Source organism: Rattus rattus, chromosome 10, assembly GCF_011064425.1.
Source record: "Rattus rattus isolate New Zealand chromosome 10, Rrattus_CSIRO_v1, whole genome shotgun sequence".
Taxonomy (NCBI): Eukaryota; Metazoa; Chordata; class Mammalia; order Rodentia; family Muridae; genus Rattus; species Rattus rattus.
This window is the reverse complement of record NC_046163.1, coordinates 2,556,007-2,580,006: the sequence shown is the minus strand read 5'-3', so window position 1 is coordinate 2,580,006 and position 24,000 is coordinate 2,556,007. Positions and strand designations below refer to the sequence as shown.

Genomic DNA, 24,000 nt, shown 5'->3' with positions numbered 1-24,000 from the left:
AACCCAATGGCCTGAGTTTGGTTCCCAGAACCCACATGGTGGAAGAAGGGAACGCACTAAGGACGGCATTCTCTAGCTTCCACACCCTCACCCTGGCATGCATGCCCCATCCCCAAAGTAAATAAATGTGAAAAGACACCAGAAGAGTAAACTAAAAATCTTTGATTTCCTCCCAAAAGAAAAGAAAAGAAGAAAAAGAAACTACACAACAACTAGTACGTTGAGACTCATGTTTGAGATCAGAGGATCCAAAGAATATAAACGGCCACGCCTTTGAGTTAGCAGGGAATCAAAGCTTCCTAGCCAGGGCTCCTGGGACCCGCTGGAGAGATTTGTCCATTAGCAAGGACGGCTGTCTTGTTGACAGAGCTGTAAGGAGAGGCGCAGAGTTTGGCTAACTGCTGTCTTTGGCTCCCCAGGCGACTCGAACTTCCCGAAAAGCCATCGCCTTTGGTAAACGCGCACACTCCATGAAGCGGAACCCCAATGCACCTGTCACCAAGGCGGGCTGGCTCTTCAAGCAGGTAAGGCCACCCGGCCTTGTTGCCTACGATAACCACCGCTTTCTTCATGGCACTGCGAGTCTGGACCCACAGTAGCCCATGCACTCCTGGGCGTGTTTCCCTGTTGTCTCTGAATGTCTCCCAGTTGTATCAAGGCTCTGTGCTGCTCAGGGGGCAGAGGCAAAACACATCTCTGAGTTTGAGGCCAGCCCGGTCTACAGAGTTAGGACAGCCAGAGCTACACAGAGAAGCACTATCTGGAGAAAAGAAAAGGAAAAGAAAGAAGAAAAATAAAATCCTTCCCAAAGTTAATTAGTGTCAGATTCGGGGCTCCAAGATGAGGTGACTGATGGGTAGCAGCAATGACTCTGAAAAACGCCCCGGCACTAATCCCATCGGAGCAATACAGGGCACATTCTCTGCGCATCTCCTTGCCGGGTCGGGGTGGGGTGGCTCCAATCCTGGGCGTCTACCAACCTTTCTCCTCTGCCCTTCTCCTCACTCACTCTGGGGTACCTTCCCTTCCCCGGGGGACACCCAGAGCGGCAAAACGACAGAGCTGGAAAGTCACAGGCAATAATCTAATGTCACTTCCCAGCATCTGAGGTCTCAGGGGAGTTGGCCGTCACGTGCTAGTGGTGGCGCTGCAGCCAGAGCCAGGATGCCCTTGTAACTAGCGCAGAGCTCTCCGACTGCGGCCGCCTCCCCTCCCACACAACCCCACCCCCCCATGGCCTTCCCATCTGTCTGTCTATGTGTCCTGCAGGCCAGCTCCGGGGTGAAGCAGTGGAATAAGCGTTGGTTTGTCCTGGTGGATCGCTGCCTCTTCTACTACAAAGGTGAGTTTGTCCCGGTGCTTGCTGCCAGGGTAGGGGAAGCCGGGGTCTCTTCTGTCTCATCCTGTCTTGCTGTCCGTGTTCTGCTCTGGAAGGTGGTTGACTGGTGGGTCCCTCTAGGAAGGTTCCTAGAGGTAGGAGGCTGTAGCCCGAGTGGTCAGCCCGGTCCCAGATGCATTCAGTTCCTAGCAACCAATACTTACCCTGAAGGCGTTAGTTCTGAGTTTCAACTGATGATACAGCGGGCGAACAGGGAAGACACTGGATGGTGAGATTCCTGGGTGAGGGGAAAAGGAGGAGGAAGAAGAGGAGTCACTAGTTACTGCTCGTAAGTCACCTAATAGAGGCCGGTGTTGATGCCCCTCCTGGCCCAGCAGACTAGGCAAGCTGCTCCAGAATATAAGAACGTTTATACCATTTTGTGTACTGTGAAGTCTGCAGCACCAAAAGCTGGGTAAACAAATAGCCCTGGCCTTTACCCTCTAGAAGTTATTCTCAAGTATACATAGCAACATGTGCCGACGGGAGCGCAGAGGACCCAAGCAGGCTAAGGGCAGTAATGGTGACGTCAGATCAGGCTGCTGCAATGGGAGGGGGTGGAGCACAGGTGATGTCTGAGTAAGAGAGCTTGTGTGCCTCGCTTATCCTCAGTGAGGAGGAGCTGGTTTCCCCCAGCCTCCTGGGAGCCGTGTGGTGAATCATTAACCCTGATGAGCAGAAGTTGTGCTGCCGCTGGCTGTCCGGCTCGCCCTCCTCTCCCCTGGAGCTGCTTGCTCTTCCTGAGGTGTTAGCTGAGTAGAGGCTATGGAGACAGGGACAGGGACAGCGGAAATGTCCAGAACTAAGGAATTAAAAAAATTTCCTAGACATGGACAGGACTCAGGGAGGAGTCAGAATCCCTGAAGAGAAGGGTGGGGCATACCGAAAGGTGGTCATGAGCCGCAGAAGGATGGTCTCCGGATACCCATAGTAATCATTTTATTGTGGCTGGGTAATTGATAAAGAAGAGAGGTTTATTTTGGCCTTTGGGTCTGGAGGCGAGAGGTTTCAGGTCTTGGCACCAGCATGTGCTTAGATGGGGGGCCTCTGCGCTGCTTTGGCACTTGCTGGAAAGTTGGAGGACAAGCGGGAGCCCGTGGAAAAACAGAGCGCCTCACTTTGCAGCGCTCTGCTCTGGGGGAGGAGCCCACTCTAAGATGGGCATGTCAACCGGGCACGTCTTTAATCCCAGTACTTGGGAAGCAGAGACAGAAGGATCTCTGTGCGTTAAGGCAAGCCTGGTGCCTGGGACAGTTGGGGATACATAGTGAGACCCCCCCCCCCGTCACATAACTAAACAAAAAATATAGGCATACCTTCCCCTTACCGATCTCAGCACTGTCATGTGGGAATCACTCTCAACGTGAGTGAGGGCTGGGACCAACTGGCCATATCAAACCGTAGCGCTTTCTGATTACTGATTCATACCCAGCCATCTGGATGTCCACTTCCGTTTTCCTGGAGACAGCCCTGGGGTTCGGAGTTCAATGCCATGATTCTTTTCTCTGGTATACCCATTTCTTATGGCCCAAAGCAATGGGCAGAGAAGCCAAAAAAGCAGTCCTAAGTCTTATGAGTGTGACTTGAGCGGATCCCAAGGAGACTATAACCTACCTTGATTTATTCTGTACGGACGACACTGGGATGGTTTTCAGGGGCTACTGCCTAGGAAACAAGCAGAAACGCTGGGAAGATAGCAAGGGCTCACGGATGTCCCATAACTGTCTCAAAAAATATCCCCACCCTTTCTGGTCCCCTGTCGACAGCTGGGACCCTGGCTGGGAAAGATTTCAGGACCCGAGATGAATCACGCAGTAACCTGATCTAGAGATGGGCAGCTACACTCTTGCAGTACCGTGCTTTCCTGTGGATGCGGGGGGCCTCAATGGCATCCATAGCAGGAAAGGGCCTAGCAGGCCAATGGGGCCTAGCAGGACCTTAGAGTTACCCCCAAGTTAGGTACAGTGGATCACAGCTGCAAAGCCATCACCAGGGATTCCAAGGCAGGGGAGACATTAGCACAAGGCTGGCCTGTGCAACGTGGTAACTTCAGGCCACACAGGAACAAAAACTCCCAAAGCGTTACCCAAAGAAGCCCCTGCTCGCCTCTCTGTGCGTGGCTGTTGAGATTTCCCTGCTTATCCACATAGGTAGCCAGGATATGGGTAAAGGAAGCTGTCTCAGAGTTAGGCTTCCTGCCTTTTAAGACTGACTCCACTCTTTATGGCTAAGGAACCTGGACCTGTCACTTAACCTGTCAGTTGACAAGAGGGGAATGGGAGAGGCTCTTCATGGGGCTTTTAGGAGTGCTGGGTCTTGTAAGGCATTGAATGGGTCTTCCATGAAGTGAACAATTTGTCTGAAGAGTCAGAGTGGACATGGAATCTCTCGTTGATATTTATCGTAGTATGGTCAAAGAGCTCCTTGCCCTAAGTTCTGCATCAGGGCCACCCTCTCGCATGCACGGGCACGGCCAAGCATGCATGGGTGCGCATGTGTGTGTGAGAGCGCACACCGCATGTACACGTGCACGCACACACCTTTGCACCCCTGTTTTGCCGGCAGATGAGAAGCAGGAGAGCGTCCTGGGCAGCATCCCCCTGTTGAGCTTCCGGGTGGCAGCCGTGCAGCCCTCAGACAACATCAGCCGCAAGCACACGTTTAAGGTCAGCTGGGCTTCCTCTTCCAGGTGGGAAAAGGAAGGCATCTGCTCTGCTAGAACTCGGGGCTGGAGCGGAGTAAAGTACACGTCCCTTAGGACGCCCTGTGTGGTGGCTCAGAAGGTAGTGACCCTTAGACTCATCAGGGAGGCAAAGTGAGGCCATGCTGGGGCTCCTCCTCCTTCTCTCGGTGGCCCGGTGGGTGTATGACACAGGTGGGCCAATAGAGCTGTGTCTCTGTGGTGCCACAATTTCACCAGGGAAGAAAATTGTGAGCCTTTTGGACGGTTTGCCCAGCAGCCTGCCCCTCTTCAGAGCTGAGCTGTGGTGGGTGGAGTTCCGAGGTCTCTCTGAATAGGTTTCCTGTTTGTTTTGAGCACAAGGGATATGGAGGTACCCTCCCTCCAGTCCAACTTATTCAATTTTTAATCTCTAGACAATTTTACAAGTTGTATTTTGTTTTAATCTTGAGTTACGAACCTTATGGAGATAGTATTACCCCCAAGTCCTGTGGAGTCCGGGATGGAACCCAGGACCTTGTGGATGCCGGGCAAGTATCGTGCCCAGAGATGCACCCCTGCCTGGCCACGCAGACAACAGTTTGAGAGAACATGTGCGCAGGAAAATGGGACTCTCCTCCTGTTCAGTGTCACTCCTCAGAACCCCTGGGGGACCTACTCAGCAAAGCTGTGCCTGCAGCTGGCTCCTGCTAGGCCAGTGTTTTTCCACATTTAAAAATTCATGACCCATTAAAAAAAAAAACTATAAAAAATCCCATGCCCTTTGTGTTTCGTGGTGCACAGTACCCCAGGCTCTTTTTCAAAGTATGAAATAATAATATCGGTTCTGCATACCTTAGAATAAAGCTCCCCCGCCCCCCGGTGAGAATTGTTATCCAAAACCCTGAAAACGGGACGCTCGCCTTAAAAAGAACAGAAACTACAGGTCACGTCAAGTTGGTGCCTGAGCTTCCGAGGCTCTTTCTGCCCCTCGGATTCTGGTGGGAGAGGTGGGCAGCACACTCAGGGCCTGCCAGGGGAAGAGGAGGGGACATATTTGGCTCCTAATTAGTTTCCATCCTCTCAGGGGCCCGGTGTGCCAGAGGTGTGAATAGAAGAAACAAGGAATAAAACCCTGACTGGGGGAGCTGGGTTCTAGCTTGGAAAAGAGGAGCAGGCTGTTTAACCAACAAACAGCCCCGCTACACAGACACATTCACACCCACACACCATCCACAGCCTGTCTCGCCCTTCCTACCAGACCTGTCAGGGCCACACTCTCCAAACTGGAGCTGTGCCAGCTGCAGGCATCAGATAAATGCCCTAGAGGGACTGACACACACCCTGCTCCGGAGCCTAGCGAGATCACTCCTGTGCCTACCTGACCCGCACACCCTCCTCTTCACCCCAAGTTGTGCACTGCCTCTTTAAGGCCCCCACGTGATAGCTACGCTCAGTGGCCTACAAAGGGTTCTGACTGGTGCTATTCAGTGTCTCATCCCCAGGGAAGGGAGGGGAGCAGAGACAGACAGACATCGGGCTTGTCCTGTTGTGGCCACCGAGCACAAGTCTTGGATGGCGAATAATGAGGAGCCGGGAACTGTCCCTGCCTGGCCACGGCTGAATGCCTTAGCTTCTTCTGTCCACACTCTCAAGTCTCCAGCTCCTTTCTTATTAGAAGCTGGTGCCCCTCCCTGAACTCCATCAATAGCCCTGTCTTTTCCCAGGCCCTCTGCCTTCTCCTGTCACAAGCATTTGGTCCTGGGGCTGTTTGCTCCTTGTTCCTTGTGGCATGTTTTGTCCCCAGTGTGACTAAGCCCTAGTGTAATGTCTATCTTCCTTGTCACCGGACCCCTCCACCCCCCACAAGCAAGCCGGGTACCCAGGTTGCTCACGGAATGCTCATGCAATGAGCAGATCCATTTGCTGATTCCCGCCTGCCCCACCACACATCACCAGCCTTGTCTCCGTCTCCCATGACACCGTACTAACCCCGTGTTCTTGTCCCAGAGGGCTTTCCTGGGCCCTGGGCACTGCTATTCAGTCTCAAGTCCCAGCAGCCTCCATGCCCTCTTTTCAGCTCCCTTACTGTCCATCACAGCTCTCCTCAGCAGCTTGGCCTCCTGCTGGGCCCTCTGCTGAAGGGCAGTGTCCAGCCCAAGGGAGGAAGCCTGGGGTCCAGTCCCCCAAACTCCACACTGGGGAAGGGTGAAGGTGGAAATGAAAGAGGGACACAGTGAAGGGGAGGCTCCTGAAGGTTGGTCCGGGAAACACTGGAAGGGTGATGTCATGATGTTCAGGAGAGCCCTGAGTTTAGCCAGAGGGGCCTGTCCTTGTCCGTTTTCCTTCAACTCCCATCAGCCTATGGGTTAGCACCCAGGGTGCCAGGGTTAGTGAGACTCCTAATCACATCTGGAGCCCCCTGTTAGGCGATGTAAATTTTAATTACCTGTTTGTTTTGGGGATTTTTTATTGTTTTTGTTTTTGTTTTTGTTTTGGGTTTTTTGTTGTTGTTGTTGTTTTGGTTTTTGTTTTGGGGGTTTTTTGAATTGAGGGTGTCAACAGAGGAGTATGCTGAGGTCCCAGAAGGAATCTGGCTAGTCCTGTGCCCCACCCCCACCCCAAGATGTTTCGCTTTGTTTTGTTTTGACCAGGCAGGTCCCCTCCCCTATCACCCTTCAGTGGATGTATCATTTAAGCTGGAGCAAACTAGCAACTTGTTTGCTAGGGGGAGAGCTGGAAATAAGGCAGGGGCTCCCTGACTCACTGCCCACCACAGCCCAGATTTTCCCATAGCTCGTGCCCTCCGAGCGCCATCCCTTGTCAGGCTGAGCTGGGCGCCACTGAGTGCTGTCCTTCTGGGTGGTGACACGGACTAGAAAGGAACTACCCATACTACCCGTCTTGTGCTCCTCACTGTCTGGTCTGTCTCTTCCTCTGGTGTCGGTTGGCTTGTCTCTGCCTCTCCTTCTGGCCGCATGAGGACCCCCTCCTCTGGACAGGAGCTCTCTTCTGGGTTCCAGCCCGCTGTGCCTGCTCACAGCCGTCAACTAGGTAGTGTTCCCACTGTTCGCTAGTGTGTGCCCTGCATGCTGTGGATAGGGCCTTGGTGTTTCCCCTGAGGAAGGGAGAGGGCCAGCTTCTCAGTAGTGAAGCTGGGTTTGAATGCTTCTGTTTAGGGCACCATCTCCTCCAGCCCTGTGATAATTTTCTTATCACAAAGGTGGAATCAAAGGGGAGAGGGGGTGTGTGGTAATTGCCCATCCTGCTTACAGCCTCTTCAGGTGGGGGAGGTAGACTTGCTGGGCTTCTAGGTAGTATTCAGAGACCTCTCATGCCAGGTACGTGGGAGGCAGCTGCAATCCGCCCTCTGTCCTAGCTCCTTAGCTCCTCCGGGGAGAAGCTGGGTGCTGAGAGCAGCCTGACTGACTGCCCCTCCTGTGGGGGTGTTGGTGTCCTTTCCCTGCAGGTGACTGTTTACTGGGTAGATGAGGCTGGAGCCAGTTCCACGCACTGCCTCTCCCCACAGGCGGAGCACGCTGGAGTCCGCACCTACTTCTTCAGTGCCGAGAGCTCGGAGGAGCAGGAGGCCTGGATCCAGGCCATGGGCGAGGCTGCTCGAGTACAGATCCCTCCAGCCCAGAAGTCAGTGCCTCAGCCTGTGCGGCACGGGTGAGTCCTTGGTGTGGAAGTGAGGGAAGGAGAGAGAGAGAGAGAGAGAGAGAGAGAGAGAGAGAGAGAGAGAGAGAGAGAGAGAGAGATGTTCAAACGTGTTCAGCTTTATGTGTCGCCTGGCCCAGCTTTAAGCTTCGCTGGGCCCATTCTGTGGATTTAAACCTCTGGAGGGAGTGAGGACCATATCCCTCATCTAAGTGGGAGGTCCAGCTAGCAGGCTGCAGAGCCTGAAACTCACTTCCCCTGACCTGTTCCTCCTCCTCTTTGTGAGCTGGAGAAGCCAGCAGAGTTCCTGAAGCTCGGCTAGGAGCAGAAGGTGAGGGTCATGTACTAGCTGTCCCAGGCTGTTTGCGTTAAAGTACTTTGGAGGGAAAAGGAATGAGGTTTGAATCGCAGGTTAGTCACTTGGCCTTAGTGTGACCTCAGGCTGAGTGACTTAACCTTTCAGAACCTGATTTTTCACTTCTCAAATCTAGCAGTTGGATTCGTCCTGGGTGGGGACTGCAGATTGTGTGTAAAGAAAACACACACTGCCCACAGTCCCCATCACCTGCCGGCTCAGTGCCCACCTCTCCTTCCCTGGGTGTAGCCCTGAGTTAAGCAAATGGGGATCCAGAAGAAGGGGCCTCAGGTCTGTCCTGAGTGTGGTCTCTCTGTGTAGGCTTCAGGTCTGGCTGCGTTTAACCCTCCACGTGTCATCCAGGAAGCCTGACAGGAAGCTCTGGAGAGGAGAAGTCTCAAGGGCCCATCTCTGTGCATTGCTAGAACATTATTCACCCATTTCCCAGATTTGCTAGGAAGAAAACAGCGCTGGTCTGCATTTCTACTGCTATGATAAATGCTGACCAAAAGCAACTCCAGGGAAGTCAGGGCAGGAAACTCAAGGCCGGAACCTGGAGGCAGGAACTGAAGCAGAGGCCATGGTAGTGCTGCTTACTGGCTTGCTCCCCGAGACTTGTTCAGCCTGCTTTCTTATACCCCATCCAGGACCACCAGTCCAGGAGTGACACTGCCCACAACGGGCTGGTCCTTCCCATATCATCAACCAAGAAAATGCTGAGCAAACATTCCTACACACTAGTGTTATGGAGGAATCTCTTTAGTCTAGATTCCCTCTTCTCAAATATCTCTAGCTTGCGTCAGGTTGACAAACAGTAGACAAACAAAAATAACCAGGACATAGATCCTACGCCAGGCCTGGGAGCGCACGGGAAGAAACCTGGCATGTTCCGGCCCTGTGGAGCCCACATTCTAACAGTTACCCCCAGATGGACTGTGCTTTGGAGCCAGGAACTTCGTGTTTACCTACTTAGAGTCAGCAACTTGCCCCCTTGCTGCCAACCACGGCGTATCTCATCCGCCTCCCCGGGGTAATCTGTCCATTCTGCCAATGAAGAATCCCCAAGATGCGGGTTGGACCTGTAGCCAGTCTCTGTGGCTAAGTTACAGTTACCGTTGTGAACCTGGTGTACATGCCAGCCTAGACTGGAGGGCTGGTTTAGAGACAGATACCAGAGGAGACCAAAATAAGGAGAGGTTGGCTGCAGCCACAGCCAAGGGCTGGGCTCCGTATCATGGCAGAAGGGAGAGTGATTTGGGTGACAGGCTTGGGGAAGCAGAGGAAGTAGTGTCTCCTGGACGCTTGAGTCTATCTGAGCGTTGCCCAGAAATAAAGTAAGCCTGGTGTTTAGGAAGCAGAATCAGGTCACCCTGCCCTAGTGACCTCACAACCTCTGCCTCCTCTTCACTCCTCCCCACCCACTCACCCCTGCGCTCACCACTGCCCTACCCCACGCTGCTGGGCCAGTACCACTGACAGCCTCTGCCTCGGTCTCCTGCAGCCTCGAGAAGCCAGACTCAGAGAACATCCCACCCAGCAAACACCACCAGCAGCCACCTCACAACAATCTCACCAAGCCAGAGCCCAAGACTCGAGGGGAGGGGGACGGCAGAGGCTGTGAGAAGGTGGAGCAAAGGCCCGAGAGGCCTGAAGTCAAGAAAGAGCCTCTGGTAAAAGCCAATGGCCTCCCGTCTGGACCTGAGACAGCCTCAGAGCCTGGCAGCCCTTACCCTGATGGCCCGAGAGTCCCAGGAGGTGGGGAGCAGCCTGCTCAGCCCAATGGCTGGCAGTATAGCTCCCCAAGCAGACCAGGGAGCACGGCTTTCCCACCTCATGACGGGGACACTGGGGGACACCGGCGGAGCTTTCCACCACGTACTGACCCTGACAAAATTGCCCAGAGAAAAAGCTCCATGAACCAGCTTCAGCAGTGGGTGAACCTGCGTCGAGGGGTTCCCCCACCCGAAGACCTTCGGAGGTGAGGTGGCCTGGGGGCGGTGTGTTACAGCTAGGGCATGGGACTTAGGACACATGGCTTTATTGGGAACCTTCAGGAAGCTCCCTGTGTAGGAAAACTGATTCTCAACTTGCCCAAATCCTTGCCTCTGACTGTCTGCCCCCTTCAAGAGAAAGGACAGATGTGGGCATGGTGGCACACTGTAGTACCCTCAGCACTTGGGAGGCAGAGGTGGGAAGATGCGGAGTTCTGAGGTCATCCTCTGCTACAAAGTAAGTTGGAGGATAGCCTGTGCTATATGAGACCTTGTCTCAGACCGAGAGAGAGACAGAGACAGAGACAAGAGAGGAGAGGCAGTGTGTGTACCCGGGTGTCCAGAAGGCAGGAGTCAGGCAGCCCTAAAGCTGTTCTGGATAGACCCCCAACCCATGAAGCAGGTCCTGTGACATCTGAACCCTGTGCTTCTACTCACTGGGAGCCAAACGGCTCACACTGTTTTAAGGAGGCATGGCACCTTACGCTTCCCGTAGTTGTTCCTTGATGACCAGTTTGCCACACAGATAAATAATACGGATTTATCTGTCGACTGGCTTGATAGTGTTTGTCAGGGCGAATGAGCTCGGGTTGTAGGGACCCCTGGAGATTGTGGGTGCCATGTCAGGAGGGAGCTTGGAGCCTGGAGCCTGGAGCAGCCTACCTTTCTAGACAGTTAATGCTTCATTTTTGAGGATGAGGTCCTTGGGCGTTTATAAGTCCCAGGGGCCTCCTGGCTCTGGTAGCATACCACCAGAAAGCTACTTTCAGCCTTGAGGGGCATGATACACTTGGGTACTTTTCTTCTACCTCCTGTTTTGGAAAGGACCCAGTAAATGCCTTCACACTCAGATATAGATGAGTGGGGGAAAGGCCTAGAGCTGTCTTCCGGGATGTTTCATTTTATTTATTTATTTTTTTAAAAAGGTTTATTTATTTATTTTGTGTATGTGGGTACATTGTCACTGTCTTCAGACACCAGAAGAGGGCATCAGATCCCATGACAGACGGTTGGGAGCCACCATGTGGTTGCTGGGAATTGAACTCAGGACCTCTGGAAGAGCAGTCAGTGCTCTTAACCTCTGAGCCATCTCTCCAGCCCAGATGTTTCATTTTAAAGAGACACAGGTTGAACTCTGAATGGTTCAGTCTTCAAGGATGGGACTTGTTCTCACCTCTAGGATAAGCCTAGATCCAGCCTGGGCTGTAGCTTCTCGTGCATGCTTACTGGATGCCCTGGGGCTCCAGTCGCCTTTTCAAGCGCGTACTGTAAGCTGGAGGACTGGGGGCAGGGGTGACTGGAGTGCCCAGGTGGGTAGAGATATGTCCCTGTTGTCTACTTTCTTTATAATGGCCTCTCTCTCTCAGTCCTTCAAGGTTCTACCCTATGCCCCGCCGGGTCCCTGAGTATTATAGCCCCTACTCCACCCAGTACCCTGACGATTACCAGTACTACCCACCAGGGGTACGGCCAGACAGTATCTGCTCCATGCCAGCCTACGATAGTCCGCCCTGGGCCCTAGAGGATAAACGGCACTCCTTCCGAAATGGAGGTGGACCCACTTACCAGCTTCATGAGTGGAAGGAGTCCACCAGCTACGGACGGCAGGATGGCACCGTTTGGATCCCCAGCCCCTCCCGACAGCCGGTCTACTATGACGAGCTGGATGCTGCCTCTGGATCCCTGCGCCGCCTGTCCCTGCAGCCCCGTTCCCACTCTGTGCCCCGCTCACCCAGCCAGGGCTCCTACAGTCGTGCCCGCATCTACTCCCCCGTGCGCTCACCCAGTGCCCGTTTCGATCGGCTGCCACCCCGCAGCGAGGACATCTATGCAGACCCTGCAGCCTATGTGATGAGGAGATCCATCAGCTCCCCTAAGGTGAGCCACCATTCTACCCCTCCCCACCTGAGGCCCTGAGACCATCTGCTGAGAAGACCTGGAGATGCCAGGTTATCTGGGATATGGCCTGCCAGGCCGGGAATCTGCTTAGGGGAGCCTGGCCTATGGTACCATCCCCAAGAGGTTGCCTTGGGGGTTGTTCTGAGCTCTAAGCAGGAACCATGCTCTTTGTGCCTGTTCCCAGGTTGTACTGAAAATTGTGCCGTGTCTAAGAGGACAGAGAAGGCTGGTCTTCCAAGCTTGAGGACTCAGATTGTTGTGAATGGGCTTGCTATGCATTTCAGTTTGAACTCTGCTCTGGGACAGAATACAGACACCCTTAACCTTGAACTTTATAGTTGGTGGGAAGCCCACATCCCAGCCATATTCTCTCACCTCTGCAATCCCCTTTCTCTTCCAGTATGATTACCTGGGAGACAGGCGGCCAGTCCCTGCAGGACTGTTCCCCTACAACTACCCACCATCCCCCACGGTCCACGATAAGATGGTACGTCCTCTCCTCCCTTCCACTCCACCTCAGGACCGTGTCTCCTGCATCCACCCAAGGTGGAGCTGAGCTGGAGCGGGTGCCAGGGATGCTCTGGGCCCAGTGCCTGGCCCACATATTTTTAGAAGTCTCTGGTTATGTCCTCCTTTCCCACAAGGCCTCAAGGGCCCCAGGACAGGGTTTGGGGCCACTTGCCCCTTCTCTGTGGCACAGAGCAAAGAGTGTGTGCTCTCCTGCCCCTCAGGCCCTCAGGCCCTCAGAGCAGCACTTCTCACCAGCACACAAGAGGAGGGGCCAGGGCTACTAGGAGCATGAGCTGGATGCAGTCAGCCCAGGACTCCCAGGCTACAGCACGAGGGCTTTCCCCCTTGGTGGTACCTCAGGCTGGCCTTTGTTAGGATTCCACCCGTGGGGAAAGAGACAGGGTTCTGGTTGAGGAAGACAGGGTGTACCACACTGTGTCTCTCCCCTTTCTGCTGTTGCTACATACTTCTGGAATGTGTTCCTCTGAGAAATGGGTTGGGGACTAAAGAACCTCTGTCCCATACCCGACAAGGGAGGCCAGGGTGGAGGAGGCTGGGTGGATGTGAGGGTAGCCACTCTCCATACCAATTCTCACTGTTCAGACTCCAAGGCCTTGATCCACGGCAGATGTAACTTTCCAGAAATAGACCATTTTCCTAGAATAATTGGAAACACTTCTCATCAGATTCGAGGGGTGGGACAGAGGTAACAGCCGGGAGAGAATGTCCCTCCTCCTTTCTCCACCCGCCTGTGGTCTTGTCCCCTTCTACCTAAGAACCACTTAAAGGACATGACAGATACTTTTTTTTTGTCCATGCCTAGCTAACTCTTAACTACTCTGCTTCTTTTTTTTTTTTTTTTTTATCATTTTCTTTTGTGTGTTCCTGTTTGTTTGTGTTGCTGGTTGGCCCTTTGGCCTCGGGCTCCGGGTAGGATGAACTTTTAGATCTTCAGTTGCAAAGAAACCTAGAGTATTTGGACCAGCAGGTACGCAGAGCTGGTGCCCCTCACCATCCATACCCCTGTCCTGTCTCCTCCTCTTCCTCCTCTTCCTCCTCCTCCTCCTCCTCCTCCTCCTCCTCCTCCTCCTCCTCCTCCTTCTCCCTATCCCTAACATCCTCCAGCCATTTGGCAACCTTTGTTGATGTCACCAGGAACCAACAAAGTGGCTTGAGTTTTTGTTTGCTCCCTCATCTCCTTTCCCTCCGAATCCCTCTTGGGCAGCCAGGGTTGTCCTCCGGAAAGCAGTGTGTAGATGGGGATGTGATTAATTAACCACTGTCTACATTCTTCAGTGTTCAGCCCATGCAGAACGGCCCTCAGAGGCAGGTGGGAAGAGAGTAGAGACAAGAGTCGGCCTGAGATGTCAGGGGTTTGGTTAAGCCTACATCTGGGAACTCTTATCCTGTTCTACTGGTCATCGATAAGCTCTCTAGTTATAAACAGGTTTGTCCTAGAAAATGGTTTGGAAAATGTTATCAATTCCATAAACTTGTCAGCTCCTCGACAAAGCTCCTCTGTGTACACAGCTCAAGGTCCTGAGAGTTCAGTTTGGTTGTCGGAGGCACAGGAACGGCAACTCCGTTTGGCTGACAAGCAAACTGGCCAGGCAATAAATACCCCTGCGAGGCACACGTTGCTGGATGCCTGGTGCCTACCCCAGGCTTTTTCCTTTTGCTCCTTTGCCTTTTAACTCCAAAGAGGGCCATCTAGAAACACTTGGTGTAGACAGGTTGCCGGGGAGCCCATACACTAGTAGTAGATCCGTGCTACAAACCACAGGGAAGCTAGAAGTCCAAATCGTTGTCCTGGGAAGGCAGCCCGCAGCGGTAGAGATGATCACAGTGATAATATTGAGAATAACTAAGGTGGTCGCGCATGCTTTTAATCTCAACACTCAGAAGGCAGAGGCAGCTGGATCTCTGTACGTTCAAAGCCAGCCTGACACACATGAGTTTCAGCCAAGGAAAGTTATTTGGTGAAATGTCCTGTCTCAACAATAGTAGTAGTAGTAGTAGTAGTAGTAGTAGTAGTAGTAGTAGTAGTAGTAGTAACAATAATAATGACAATTATAACAGCAGCCACCATAATTGGTGTTTCCTCCATGACTGAGACTGAATAGAGTAGATCACAGGTTTTTTTAATTTTTGTAATAATTCTACAAGATGGGAACTATGATGATTCTATTTTATAGACAGGGAAATGAATCACAGAGAGATTTTAAAAACACGCTACAGACACAGTCGGTGAGTAGCAGAGCCTTGGTTTTAACCCAGCTTATAGATGGGAATCTGAGCAGAGACAAGGCTAGGATCAGATCCTGTCAAGACAAGTTCATACTCGTAAATCTCCAGGCACAAGCGTCACCTCGAAATGACTATATTCACTGCCATGACTCTGTTCTTCCAGTAGCAGTCATGTGACCTGGGCCTCCTATGGCCTCCCTGTTATGGTGAGATCATCTTTGTAAAAGGCCTTGGGCAGTGGGAAGCACCACCGATTGCCAGAGTTTAGTCAGCAGGGCCAGCTCCTGGGCCCTCAAGGACCTTGCATTCTTGTTCCAAAAGTAGTGTATTATATTCATGCCATAAGCATTCTGGGCCATGTGGGGGTGAGTCCCAGGATGCCCTCGTCCAAGCGTGGCTGGAAGAGCTGCATCCTCCCAGAGGGAAGCAAGACCTACATTGCCTTGAAGGAGGGGGAGAACTCAGAGTGCCACCACCGGTCTCCCAAACAGACTCTCCTCCCTGTAGCTCTGTCCTGGCTTTGCCCTGCCCACAATGGCTGACTATGCAATCATTTAACACAGAGTGGCTTTTGCCCTTCCAGAGGGGATGGACTGCAAGGGTCTTCAGAACTCATCTCTGGATTACTTTCCTGCCTATAGGGTATATAGGCAATCCTATATAGGGTAATAGTCTTATAGGCAATCCTGTATAGGGTAATAGTCTTTCTTATAGGCAATCCTGGATGATGAGGGGTCCGACACACCCGGGTGGAGCCATGCTCCCCTGGCTCTCTGTTTTCAGACATAGCAGAGTAGTGAGAGAATCAGATTGGAAAGCAAGCAGGAACTCTCTGTGGGGCACTGTTACAGCAAACCTCTTAGGGGAAAGAAACGAGGTCAGTGGGCGCCCAGAAGAGCCTGGTCTCCTTTGTCCACAATGTGCTCACAAGCATGTGCACCCAGACATGCGCACACACAGCCTCTTTGAATAGATGGGGACTGGATTGACTTCAGATCTTTAGACTAAATAAGGAGGCTGGCCTGTTGGTATTGTAACTCTTACGCTCACCCTCACACTGTTAGAACTCTCAAAGCCTTGACAACCAAGGAAAAACCCTAACTGGGCTTACAGGAGTAGAGAAATCGGGTATTGGAAGGCCTTTGAAACCTCTATATATCTGGGGCTAGAAAGATGAGCATTGGGTGCTCTTCCAGAGGACCCAGATCTGGTTACCAGCACCCATGTGTCAGCTCACGAACCACCTAGAACTGCAGTCCCAGGGGATCCAATGCCCTCTCCTGCCCTCTGTGGGCGCACGGTACACAGACACGCATGCAGGCAAAATGCACATGCAAAGTTAAAAAAAATAAAGTTCTTTTAAAACTAGAATACTGTAGATTGCAAATGGGGGCACAGGTTGCCTTGCTCTGGCCACAACGTGGCAGAAACGAGGCTTTCTGAGGTGTTGCCTCAGAAGGGCAAGAGGAAGAAAAGGCTAGGGTGACCGTGGATGAAATTCTGACCCCCAGATGATCATCCCTAATGCGGCTCTACCCTTTGCTCAGTTACTTTCCGTCCCCAAGGCTTCCCCTGTACACATCCCTTCTGTCTTCTCCCACCATCTGCTGTGGACCACACAGTTAAAGGGACACAGCCAAGGACACTCCCTGATAGTTTCATTTTCTATTCTCTCCCAATGGAACCCGTGGACGAGTGAAGGCATATCTGATTGGTTTGGATGGCCTTCCCTCCCTCCCTTCCCCACCCCTGCTTCCCTCCCCGACTCTCAGTATATCCCCTTCCACGTTCCCAGTGACCCTTGAAATTAAAAGATGACGTGGCGAGAGAGCAGTGTCCCTTTAACATGGCTCACTTGTCTTGGCCTCCCTGTTTGCTTCCCAGTGCCATCCTTGATCCTCATGGATGTTGCCAGCCCAGCTCTGGAGGCTGTTTAGTAGTCTTTCAGGAGGCTCGGGGGTGGGGGAGGGGTGCCACGCAGAGTAGGTCCCAGGTTTGTCATTTTTTTTTTTTTTAGCTCAGTTTAGTGTCAGTTTGAGGAGACTGGATTTCCCACCGTGTGGTCTTCATCCAAAGAAGCGTGAGAAACTGAAAGGGGGTGGGGGAGACGGCTTGGTCAGTGTGGCTGGGCACCCGGGACAGAGTCCCTGGGCCTTGCAGGGTCTTTTCCATGCTATCAGTGAGGGCCCAGTGGCCTCCCTGGGTGACACTGCTGTGACATTTGCATGAGGGCATCAGTACTGGTCCAGAAACAGTTCACAGGGTGAAAAGTATGGAGGCTGAGGACAGGATGCTGGAGGCCCCCAAAGCAGCTGTCCCTCCCCTGTTTCCTGCAGAGAGCCACAGGGGGGTGTGGGGAGACAGCCTTAGCCAGGGCTGAGTGAATCGTCCATTCCTTCCTCCGCTGCAGATGAGCGAGAGCGAGACTCTCATCAGCATGGTGAACCGAATGGTGGAGAACTCCTCCCCCAGGGCCCACCTCTTCATGCAAGTAAGGCCTCTGCCTGCCAGCATGGTCCCTGTCAGTGCCATCTCAGTTGCTTGTGCATGGTCGGGCCACCCCATGTGGGATGAGGCCCGCTTCACCCAGTCCATTCACCTGCCAGGCCTCATCTTCCCTGAAACAGATTCTGCCCAGCTCCGCCATGCCGCCTCCATTCTTCATGTTCATAGATAAACCCGAGGTGCATTTCCCGAGCCATCAAACAGCGGACAGTGACATCTCATGCATGTCGAGGATTACAGAACTGCTTGTGAATGCCCAGGACACCCAGTTTCCCATGTTCTCCACAGATATCACTGGGGGCTGGGGCATGAGAGGAGGATGTCAAGGGTTCAAACACGTTGCAGGACGGCTGCACTGTCAAGGCAAGGCGGCACTAACTGCCCCCACGCCCGCCCCACCATGCCTTTGGAACCTTGCCAGTCCTGGCTTAGTGTGGGCGCAGCGATTGGTGTGTTCAGTGTACGGGGACAGCGGTTCTCCGGGTTTCTGATGCTCTTTCTGGCCAAGTTCTCATGTCCTGTCTCTACAAACTGCCCGGGGATCACTGGCATTCTCAAGATTGTTACCATTGAGAGGGCTCTGCCTTCCAGCAGGCCTCCATCAGGGGACAGGGGACATGTGGTCAAGCTCTCCTGAATCAGCCACGGATGATCAGAATGAAATCTAGACTGCCGCCATCACAGCCTTCCCCCGTGCCAGAGGACCTAGAATTATCTTGAGTCCCTGGTACAGAAGCGTCAGGCGTAACTGGGCAGCGGTCTCTGGCAGAAAGGAAGCAGGATTGTGACACCGGCTCTGCCCCTCGCCCAGCCTGCCCCTACTGCAGTAACCGACCTCGTGTTCCTGCAGGTCCCTGCGTACCCAGAGGTGTTCCGGGATGGCCTCCACACCTTCAAGCTAAATGAGCAAGACACGGATGTAAGGGCAGCTCTCCCTGCTCCCTCTGACTCGACATGCTCCTCACGTTGTCTTCCTCATCCTTGCTTTCCCCTGTGGGGCTTTTCCTCCATCCCCCTCCATCTCCCGGTGGCGTTTCATCCATTTGACTCACATCCTCTCATCAGGACCACAAACACAGTGTTCCACCTGCTTCCTCCTCCTCCTCATCCTCCTCCTCCGGCTTCTCCTTTTGGACTTGGCCCTACCTCGCCCTCCCTTCTCACTCCGCCTCATGCTTCTATACCGAGCTGCGGGCCCCTAACTGTGGCAGTGGGATTGGCTTCGGGCAAAGACTTAGGCTCTGTTAGATGCTAAATCAGTCAGTCTGTTCTGTGCCCAGCCTGCGACAGACAACGCAAGCTGCTAGAGAGAATATGGTCTGTGTCTGCCGACAGGAGCACCAAGCGGTGGGATACTGGAGTGGCATCGGATGGTCATATCAGATTCATTTCACGGAATAGGACCAATGAGTGGGTCAAGGACAAAATACGTAGCCAAAGAGAAAGGCCTTGAACTGAGAAGCCTCAAAGGGCAAGATTCAGCCCAGGAGAAAGAATACGGAGGGGGAGACATGAGTTAGAGATGAGGATGTGGAAAACTCTCCAGGAGAGAGCAGGCTCCGCCTGGGGCCTCCTCATCACCACGGATCCTGCTTTGGCAGCGGATCCATGCCTGAAAGGCCTGGGAGGGGGGTCTCTCCAGGCAGGGACCAAAGCTAAGAGGGCTCCCATCAGCCATCCTGAGACCTTAGAGAGGACCTCCTAATGCTGCGTCCCTTTAACACAGCTCCTCATGTTGTGGTGACCCCTGACCATAAAGTTATTTCATGGGTACTTCATAACTATAATTTTGCCTGTGATGAATTGTAATGTAAATATCCGACATATAGGGTATCTGATATGTGACCCCTGTGTGGGTCTCTACCCACAGGTTGAGAACTGTTGCCTTAGAAAAAGGGAACTCGGAGTCTCAGGATAAGAGAGATTGGGGTGCCCTGTGGGGCTGGGGGGGCAGTTCACATTACATTGCTTATTTTAAGACTGCTTGTTCCTAAACCATGCCTGCCCCCAACCCCAGCTGAGGAGGTGAGGCCATGCTGCCTTCTCCGTCCTTGGGCACTGTACCCCCACAGTAGGAGAGGAATGCACTTGACTCCCCCACCCCTGCTCACATCTCATTTCCCAAGATGGGAGATCCACCATGCTCTTTCCCAGAGCCTTCAAGGTGACGGTGAAGGCCCAGGTTCCTTGGCTGGGGAAAGTGGCGGTATCCAGAGGCCAGGCCCTGCCAACCCAATTCCCGTTAAACCACATCCTTCATCTTCTTCTCTCTCCCCTCTGGGCCCCCAGAAGCTGCTGGGTAAGCTATGCGAGCAGAACAAGGTAGTGAGGGAGCAGGAGCGGCTGGTGCAGCAGCTACGGGCGGAGAAGGTGAGCATCTGGGTTATTTTATGGGTGGGACTGGTGTGGACGTGGTGTGCAACGCTGTCCCTGTCCTTACAAAGCTGGTGCATCTTTGTCTTCCTCAGACTTCTTGTCTCTGGGGAAAGTAGCCAGTATGGGGATAACCTCTGCTAAGTTGTCTGATTGAACTGCCATGGACTCGGGCATCTGCTGTTAAAGACCCTAGAGACGGTCGCCAGGGAAGCTCACGGCCTCTCCCATCTTTCTTTAGGAGAGCCTAGAAAGTGCCTTGATGGGAACCCACCAGGAGCTGGAGATGTTCGGAAGCCAGCCCGCCTACCCAGAGAAGCTGCTGCACAAAAAGGAGTCTCTTCAGAACCAGCTCATCAACATCCGGGTGGAGCTGTCGCAGGCGACCACGGTAATCGGGGAGCAGGGGCTGTGGCTGTTGACCTCCCCTTCGTACCGCTCTGACCTGGGTATCTCCCAAGACAGCAGAGGCAGAGTTCTGCAAGGGCGCTCCTACTGCAGAGGGCATGCGCGGATGGCTAGTTTGCCCACCTGTTCATTCTACGGGGCCTCCAGTCAGAGAGCGAGGAGGTCATCACCCACAGGCTGCATCTGATTCCTTTGGGGCAGTGTGTAGCAGAGGGTTACTGAATTCTTTGGCTGGTCTAACCCATCTGCAGCTCACTTTGCCCTCTGCCTTATAGAAGTAGGCTCTGGCTGGCTAGCTGCTGCCAGCAGGGGAACTAAAGCAGATGCTCCATTCAACACAGCTTGTTTTGAGTAACAGTAGCTCAGGAAAGCACAGCCCGGAAGAGAAGGATGATCTCTACAGGAAGGGAAGAAGTACTGTCTCCTGGGCTCTATCCCTTTATTCCCTGACCTGTGTGGACCAGGAGGGTACTATGGAGAACCTTTGGCCTCAACGGACTCAGCTTTTCCTTCATTGTGCCATGGGACGTGCCCTGGCCCTTTTAGGAAGGAGGGTTGTTGGTAGCCTCCCCAGAATACTTCAGCCTTCTTGCCAGACTTCGGACCCCAGGGATCCCCAGACCCCTTTGCAGCGGTAGAAGCGAGAACTTGATGAAGGGTCTTCCTCTGTGTATTAGTTCTCACCACACTGCTCTGACAGAATGTTTGGCAAATGAAACACCAAGAAGGAAGGGTTTGCTTGACTCACGGTTTGAAGGAAACCGTGGGGAAGGTGTGGTGGGCAGGACTGCCCGGCACCTGGTCACCGGCATCTACATTCGGGAAGCGGGGACTGTGGTACTCACCTCACCAGGCCCTTTCTATTCAGTCCTGCACCCAAGCCTGTGTGATGGTGCCACCACGCCTTCCCTCCTCAGTTAACCCTTCTCAGGAGCACCTTCACAGACACACCCAGAGGTCACGTGACTGGAGGAACCCTCACCTCTAACCCTTTCCCCTGCAGGCACTGACCAACAGTACAGTGGTGTATGAGAACCTCGAGTCCGAGGTCTCTGCCCTACATGACGACCTCTGGGAACAGCTCAACTTGGATATCCAGGTGAAAGGGGACCCCAAACGGGTGTGTGGGGAGGGGGCAAGATAGGCTCTGTATCTTCTCTAGCCTATGTGGCAAAGGAGAACAAAGCCAGCTGCCTTTCTTGATATAGCTATTTCAATATAAGATAAGGATCTGGTCTTGAGACAGACAGACACACACACAGAGAGAGACAGAGACAGAGACAGACAGACAGACAGAGATAGACAGACAGACAGAGACACAGAGAAGGACAGAGAAAGAGAAGAGAGAGAAGAGACAAAGATAGTCAGAGACAGGGAGAGGTGAAGCGAGGAGATAGAAGAAAATTGAAGACACCGTAAGAATGTTCTTCTCAGCTCACAGGGCAGGGAGCTAATGAGGCAGGAGACCTAGGTCAGAAGCAGGATATTCTATTGCTGAAAGGATTTAAAAACAGATACATGGATATAAATACCTCTCCAGTCACTGGAGAAGCTGGCAGGACAGGGGCCATCCATGCAGTTTTAGAAGCAGCAAGGCTTCCTTTCTGGGCATAGCTACCAGGCAGGAGGTTTGAAGGAGGATGGATATTGGAGACTTCTATTCTATTTTATTTTTCCCTTTTCTTTTCTCTGACTGAGCCCTGCCTCTTCTCCAGCTGGTTTTGTAAACTTGTTCCTCAGATGTGGTTAGCACCCTGATAACAAAATTCACCTCCCCTGCCTCAGGCTGGGAAAGGTGGTGAGGACCCAGATACTAGTACATGCCGTGGGCCAGCTGTACATTGTAGGAGGGACGATGGCCATGGGCAAGCGCACCAGCTTCTGAAAAGACCCATCTTAAGATGCTGGTTGTGCAGCTCAGTGGTTAGCCCGGGAACAGTCTCTTCTCTCAGAGGCAGGAACCACTGCCTCTCATAGCTTGGTGAGGAGTCCTGCAGCTGAGATGGCCTTAGTACACACAGAGCATTCGGGGTGACACCTGGCACTAAGACACACAGAATAAGTGGTGGCTGTTAAATTTCAGAATGTGAGCTAGCTGTAATAGAGTGTAGCTCATGTCTAGGCTGATGGAATGTGAAAATTTAAAAAAAAAAGGCACTGGAAATCTTGCCCCAAGAAGAACAGAACAGAACATATCTTCTGATGCCCCAGGAGGACTCAGTAGGGGCTCCCCTTCTTGTTTCTGGAGCCTTTATTTTTCTGTGGACATATTTTATATTAAAGAGTCTTCCCATAAGAAAGTTATCTACCCTGGGGGCGTATGTGCAGGAGGGAGCGTGGGGTTCCAAAGCCTCCTGAGCAGGAGGACCAGGCTTAGGGAAGGGCTGGCCCATCCTTGATCCACTCTGCGGCTGTTTCAGAATGAGGTGCTCAGTCGTCAAATCCAGAAGGAGATCTGGAGGATCCAGGACGTGATGGAAGGGCTGAGGAAGAATAACCCCTCTCGGGGCACCGACACAGCCAAGCACAGAGGTAGGCCCTCCAGCAACCCAGCCAACTCACACTAAAGGACCCACGGGTGACCTTGAGCCCAGGTCTTCAGGCTGGCTCTCCTTGACACAACAGAGGCTGGAGTGTCAACTCTGTTTGCTCTCTTCACGGCCTAGGGGCCCTCTTAGCAGCCAGCTTATGACCCTAATCCATGGAGGGGGCCCCCTCTCCTTCCTCCACCCCTTGTATCTGTGTGTATGCCAAGCCGTTCCTTCCTCGACTCCCTACCCCTCTCTTCTGTTTCCCCAGGAGGACTTGGACCCTCAGCCACCTACAGCTCCAACAGCCCAGCCAGCCCTCTCAGCTCTGCCAGCCTTACCAGTCCCCTGAGCCCCTTTTCAATGGTGTCTGGCTCTCAGGGCTCTCCCACTAAGCCAGGGTCCAGTGAGGTAAGCTGGGGCAACAGTACGAGAAAGATGGGGGACGAGAGGGCCAGGTCTTGATCACCCAAAAGGACACGCAGTCTGCTAGCTCTCCCCCCAGCGGCCCCACCCTAGCGTTTGGCTCACGGTATCTACACACCATTCTCACACTGGTTTTCCCTCAGGGTTTCCCCTGCGCCCACTCCCATCTCTGCCTGTCCTCTTTAGCTGCCCCACAAGGAAGTCTTCCCGAACCCCAACATGGTTAGCAAAGATCTCCCGTACTTAACAGGAATTTAAACCAGGTTGTCCCAAGGTGAGGGGGTTGAAGTTCAGTGTAGGGAGCTGTTTGCTAGTCAGTCAGTGAGTGCTCATAGGATGGAATGAAGCTCTTAAAAGGGTACCCAGGCAGGTCCCAGGGCCCTCTGTTCAGAGCGACAGCATCTAACAAGGACCAATTCCTAGAAGGTTGCAACTGGAGCCCTCAGTTATATCTCGCAATGAGTCACATGGTTCAGACTCTGGTACTCCAAAGGAAGACAGGGCAGAACTTAATGGAGCCGTAGTGCGTCTGGATAGTGCGAGGCCAAATAGAGCGCAGGCAAGAGAGACGGAAGCAAAGACACACTAGGGGAGTCCTAACCTGCTGGGGACACATGAGGGAGCTTTGGAATACTGGGGAGCGGCATGGAAGGGTGGGCAGGAGGGACTCCATGAGGAGGGCCTACAGGCCAGGTGGACTACTACCAGTGGGTGTGGAGCTCTGTCAGGCCAGGGTTGGGGTGCAGTGTCCAATCCTGAGGCACATTTCACTGGATAAGACTGTCTGGCTCCTGCTAACTCTCTCTTCTGCTCTCACAGTGGCTGCTCTTCCTCCTAATGCTCTGGCTTCTCTCTGCCTCAGGAACCTGGCCCACCTCGGCCACCCCTCCCCAAAGCCTACGTCCCCCTGGACTCTCCTCCCACCGTCCCTCCACTCCCTAATGAGAGCCGCTTCTGGCCGTACCCCAACTCCCCTTCCTGGCATCGCAGTGGCGAGACAGCCAAGGGTCAGGTACCCAGCATCCTTGGGTTTTGGAGGGTGGGAAGGTGCAGTATGGGAC

At 53.2% G+C, this 24,000-nt stretch overlaps 1 protein-coding gene across 1 annotated transcript in view; it reads left to right on the top strand.

The window, feature by feature from the left end:
- Positions 1 to 24,000, top strand: part of Plekha6 (pleckstrin homology domain containing A6) — a 98,251-nt gene that overhangs the window by 57,433 nt on the left and 16,818 nt on the right. The window contains exons 4-19 of the mRNA XM_032914991.1: positions 420 to 524; positions 1,270 to 1,342; positions 3,944 to 4,044; positions 7,567 to 7,709; positions 9,554 to 10,030; positions 11,411 to 11,921; positions 12,343 to 12,429; positions 13,387 to 13,440; positions 17,110 to 17,190; positions 18,055 to 18,123; positions 19,494 to 19,574; positions 19,819 to 19,968; positions 20,989 to 21,084; positions 22,406 to 22,517; positions 22,785 to 22,924; positions 23,802 to 23,951. Coding sequence (XP_032770882.1) covers positions 420 to 524; positions 1,270 to 1,342; positions 3,944 to 4,044; positions 7,567 to 7,709; positions 9,554 to 10,030; positions 11,411 to 11,921; positions 12,343 to 12,429; positions 13,387 to 13,440; positions 17,110 to 17,190; positions 18,055 to 18,123; positions 19,494 to 19,574; positions 19,819 to 19,968; positions 20,989 to 21,084; positions 22,406 to 22,517; positions 22,785 to 22,924; positions 23,802 to 23,951 — 2,430 coding nt within the window. The remainder of the gene's footprint in view (positions 1 to 419; positions 525 to 1,269; positions 1,343 to 3,943; positions 4,045 to 7,566; positions 7,710 to 9,553; positions 10,031 to 11,410; positions 11,922 to 12,342; positions 12,430 to 13,386; positions 13,441 to 17,109; positions 17,191 to 18,054; positions 18,124 to 19,493; positions 19,575 to 19,818; positions 19,969 to 20,988; positions 21,085 to 22,405; positions 22,518 to 22,784; positions 22,925 to 23,801; positions 23,952 to 24,000) is intronic.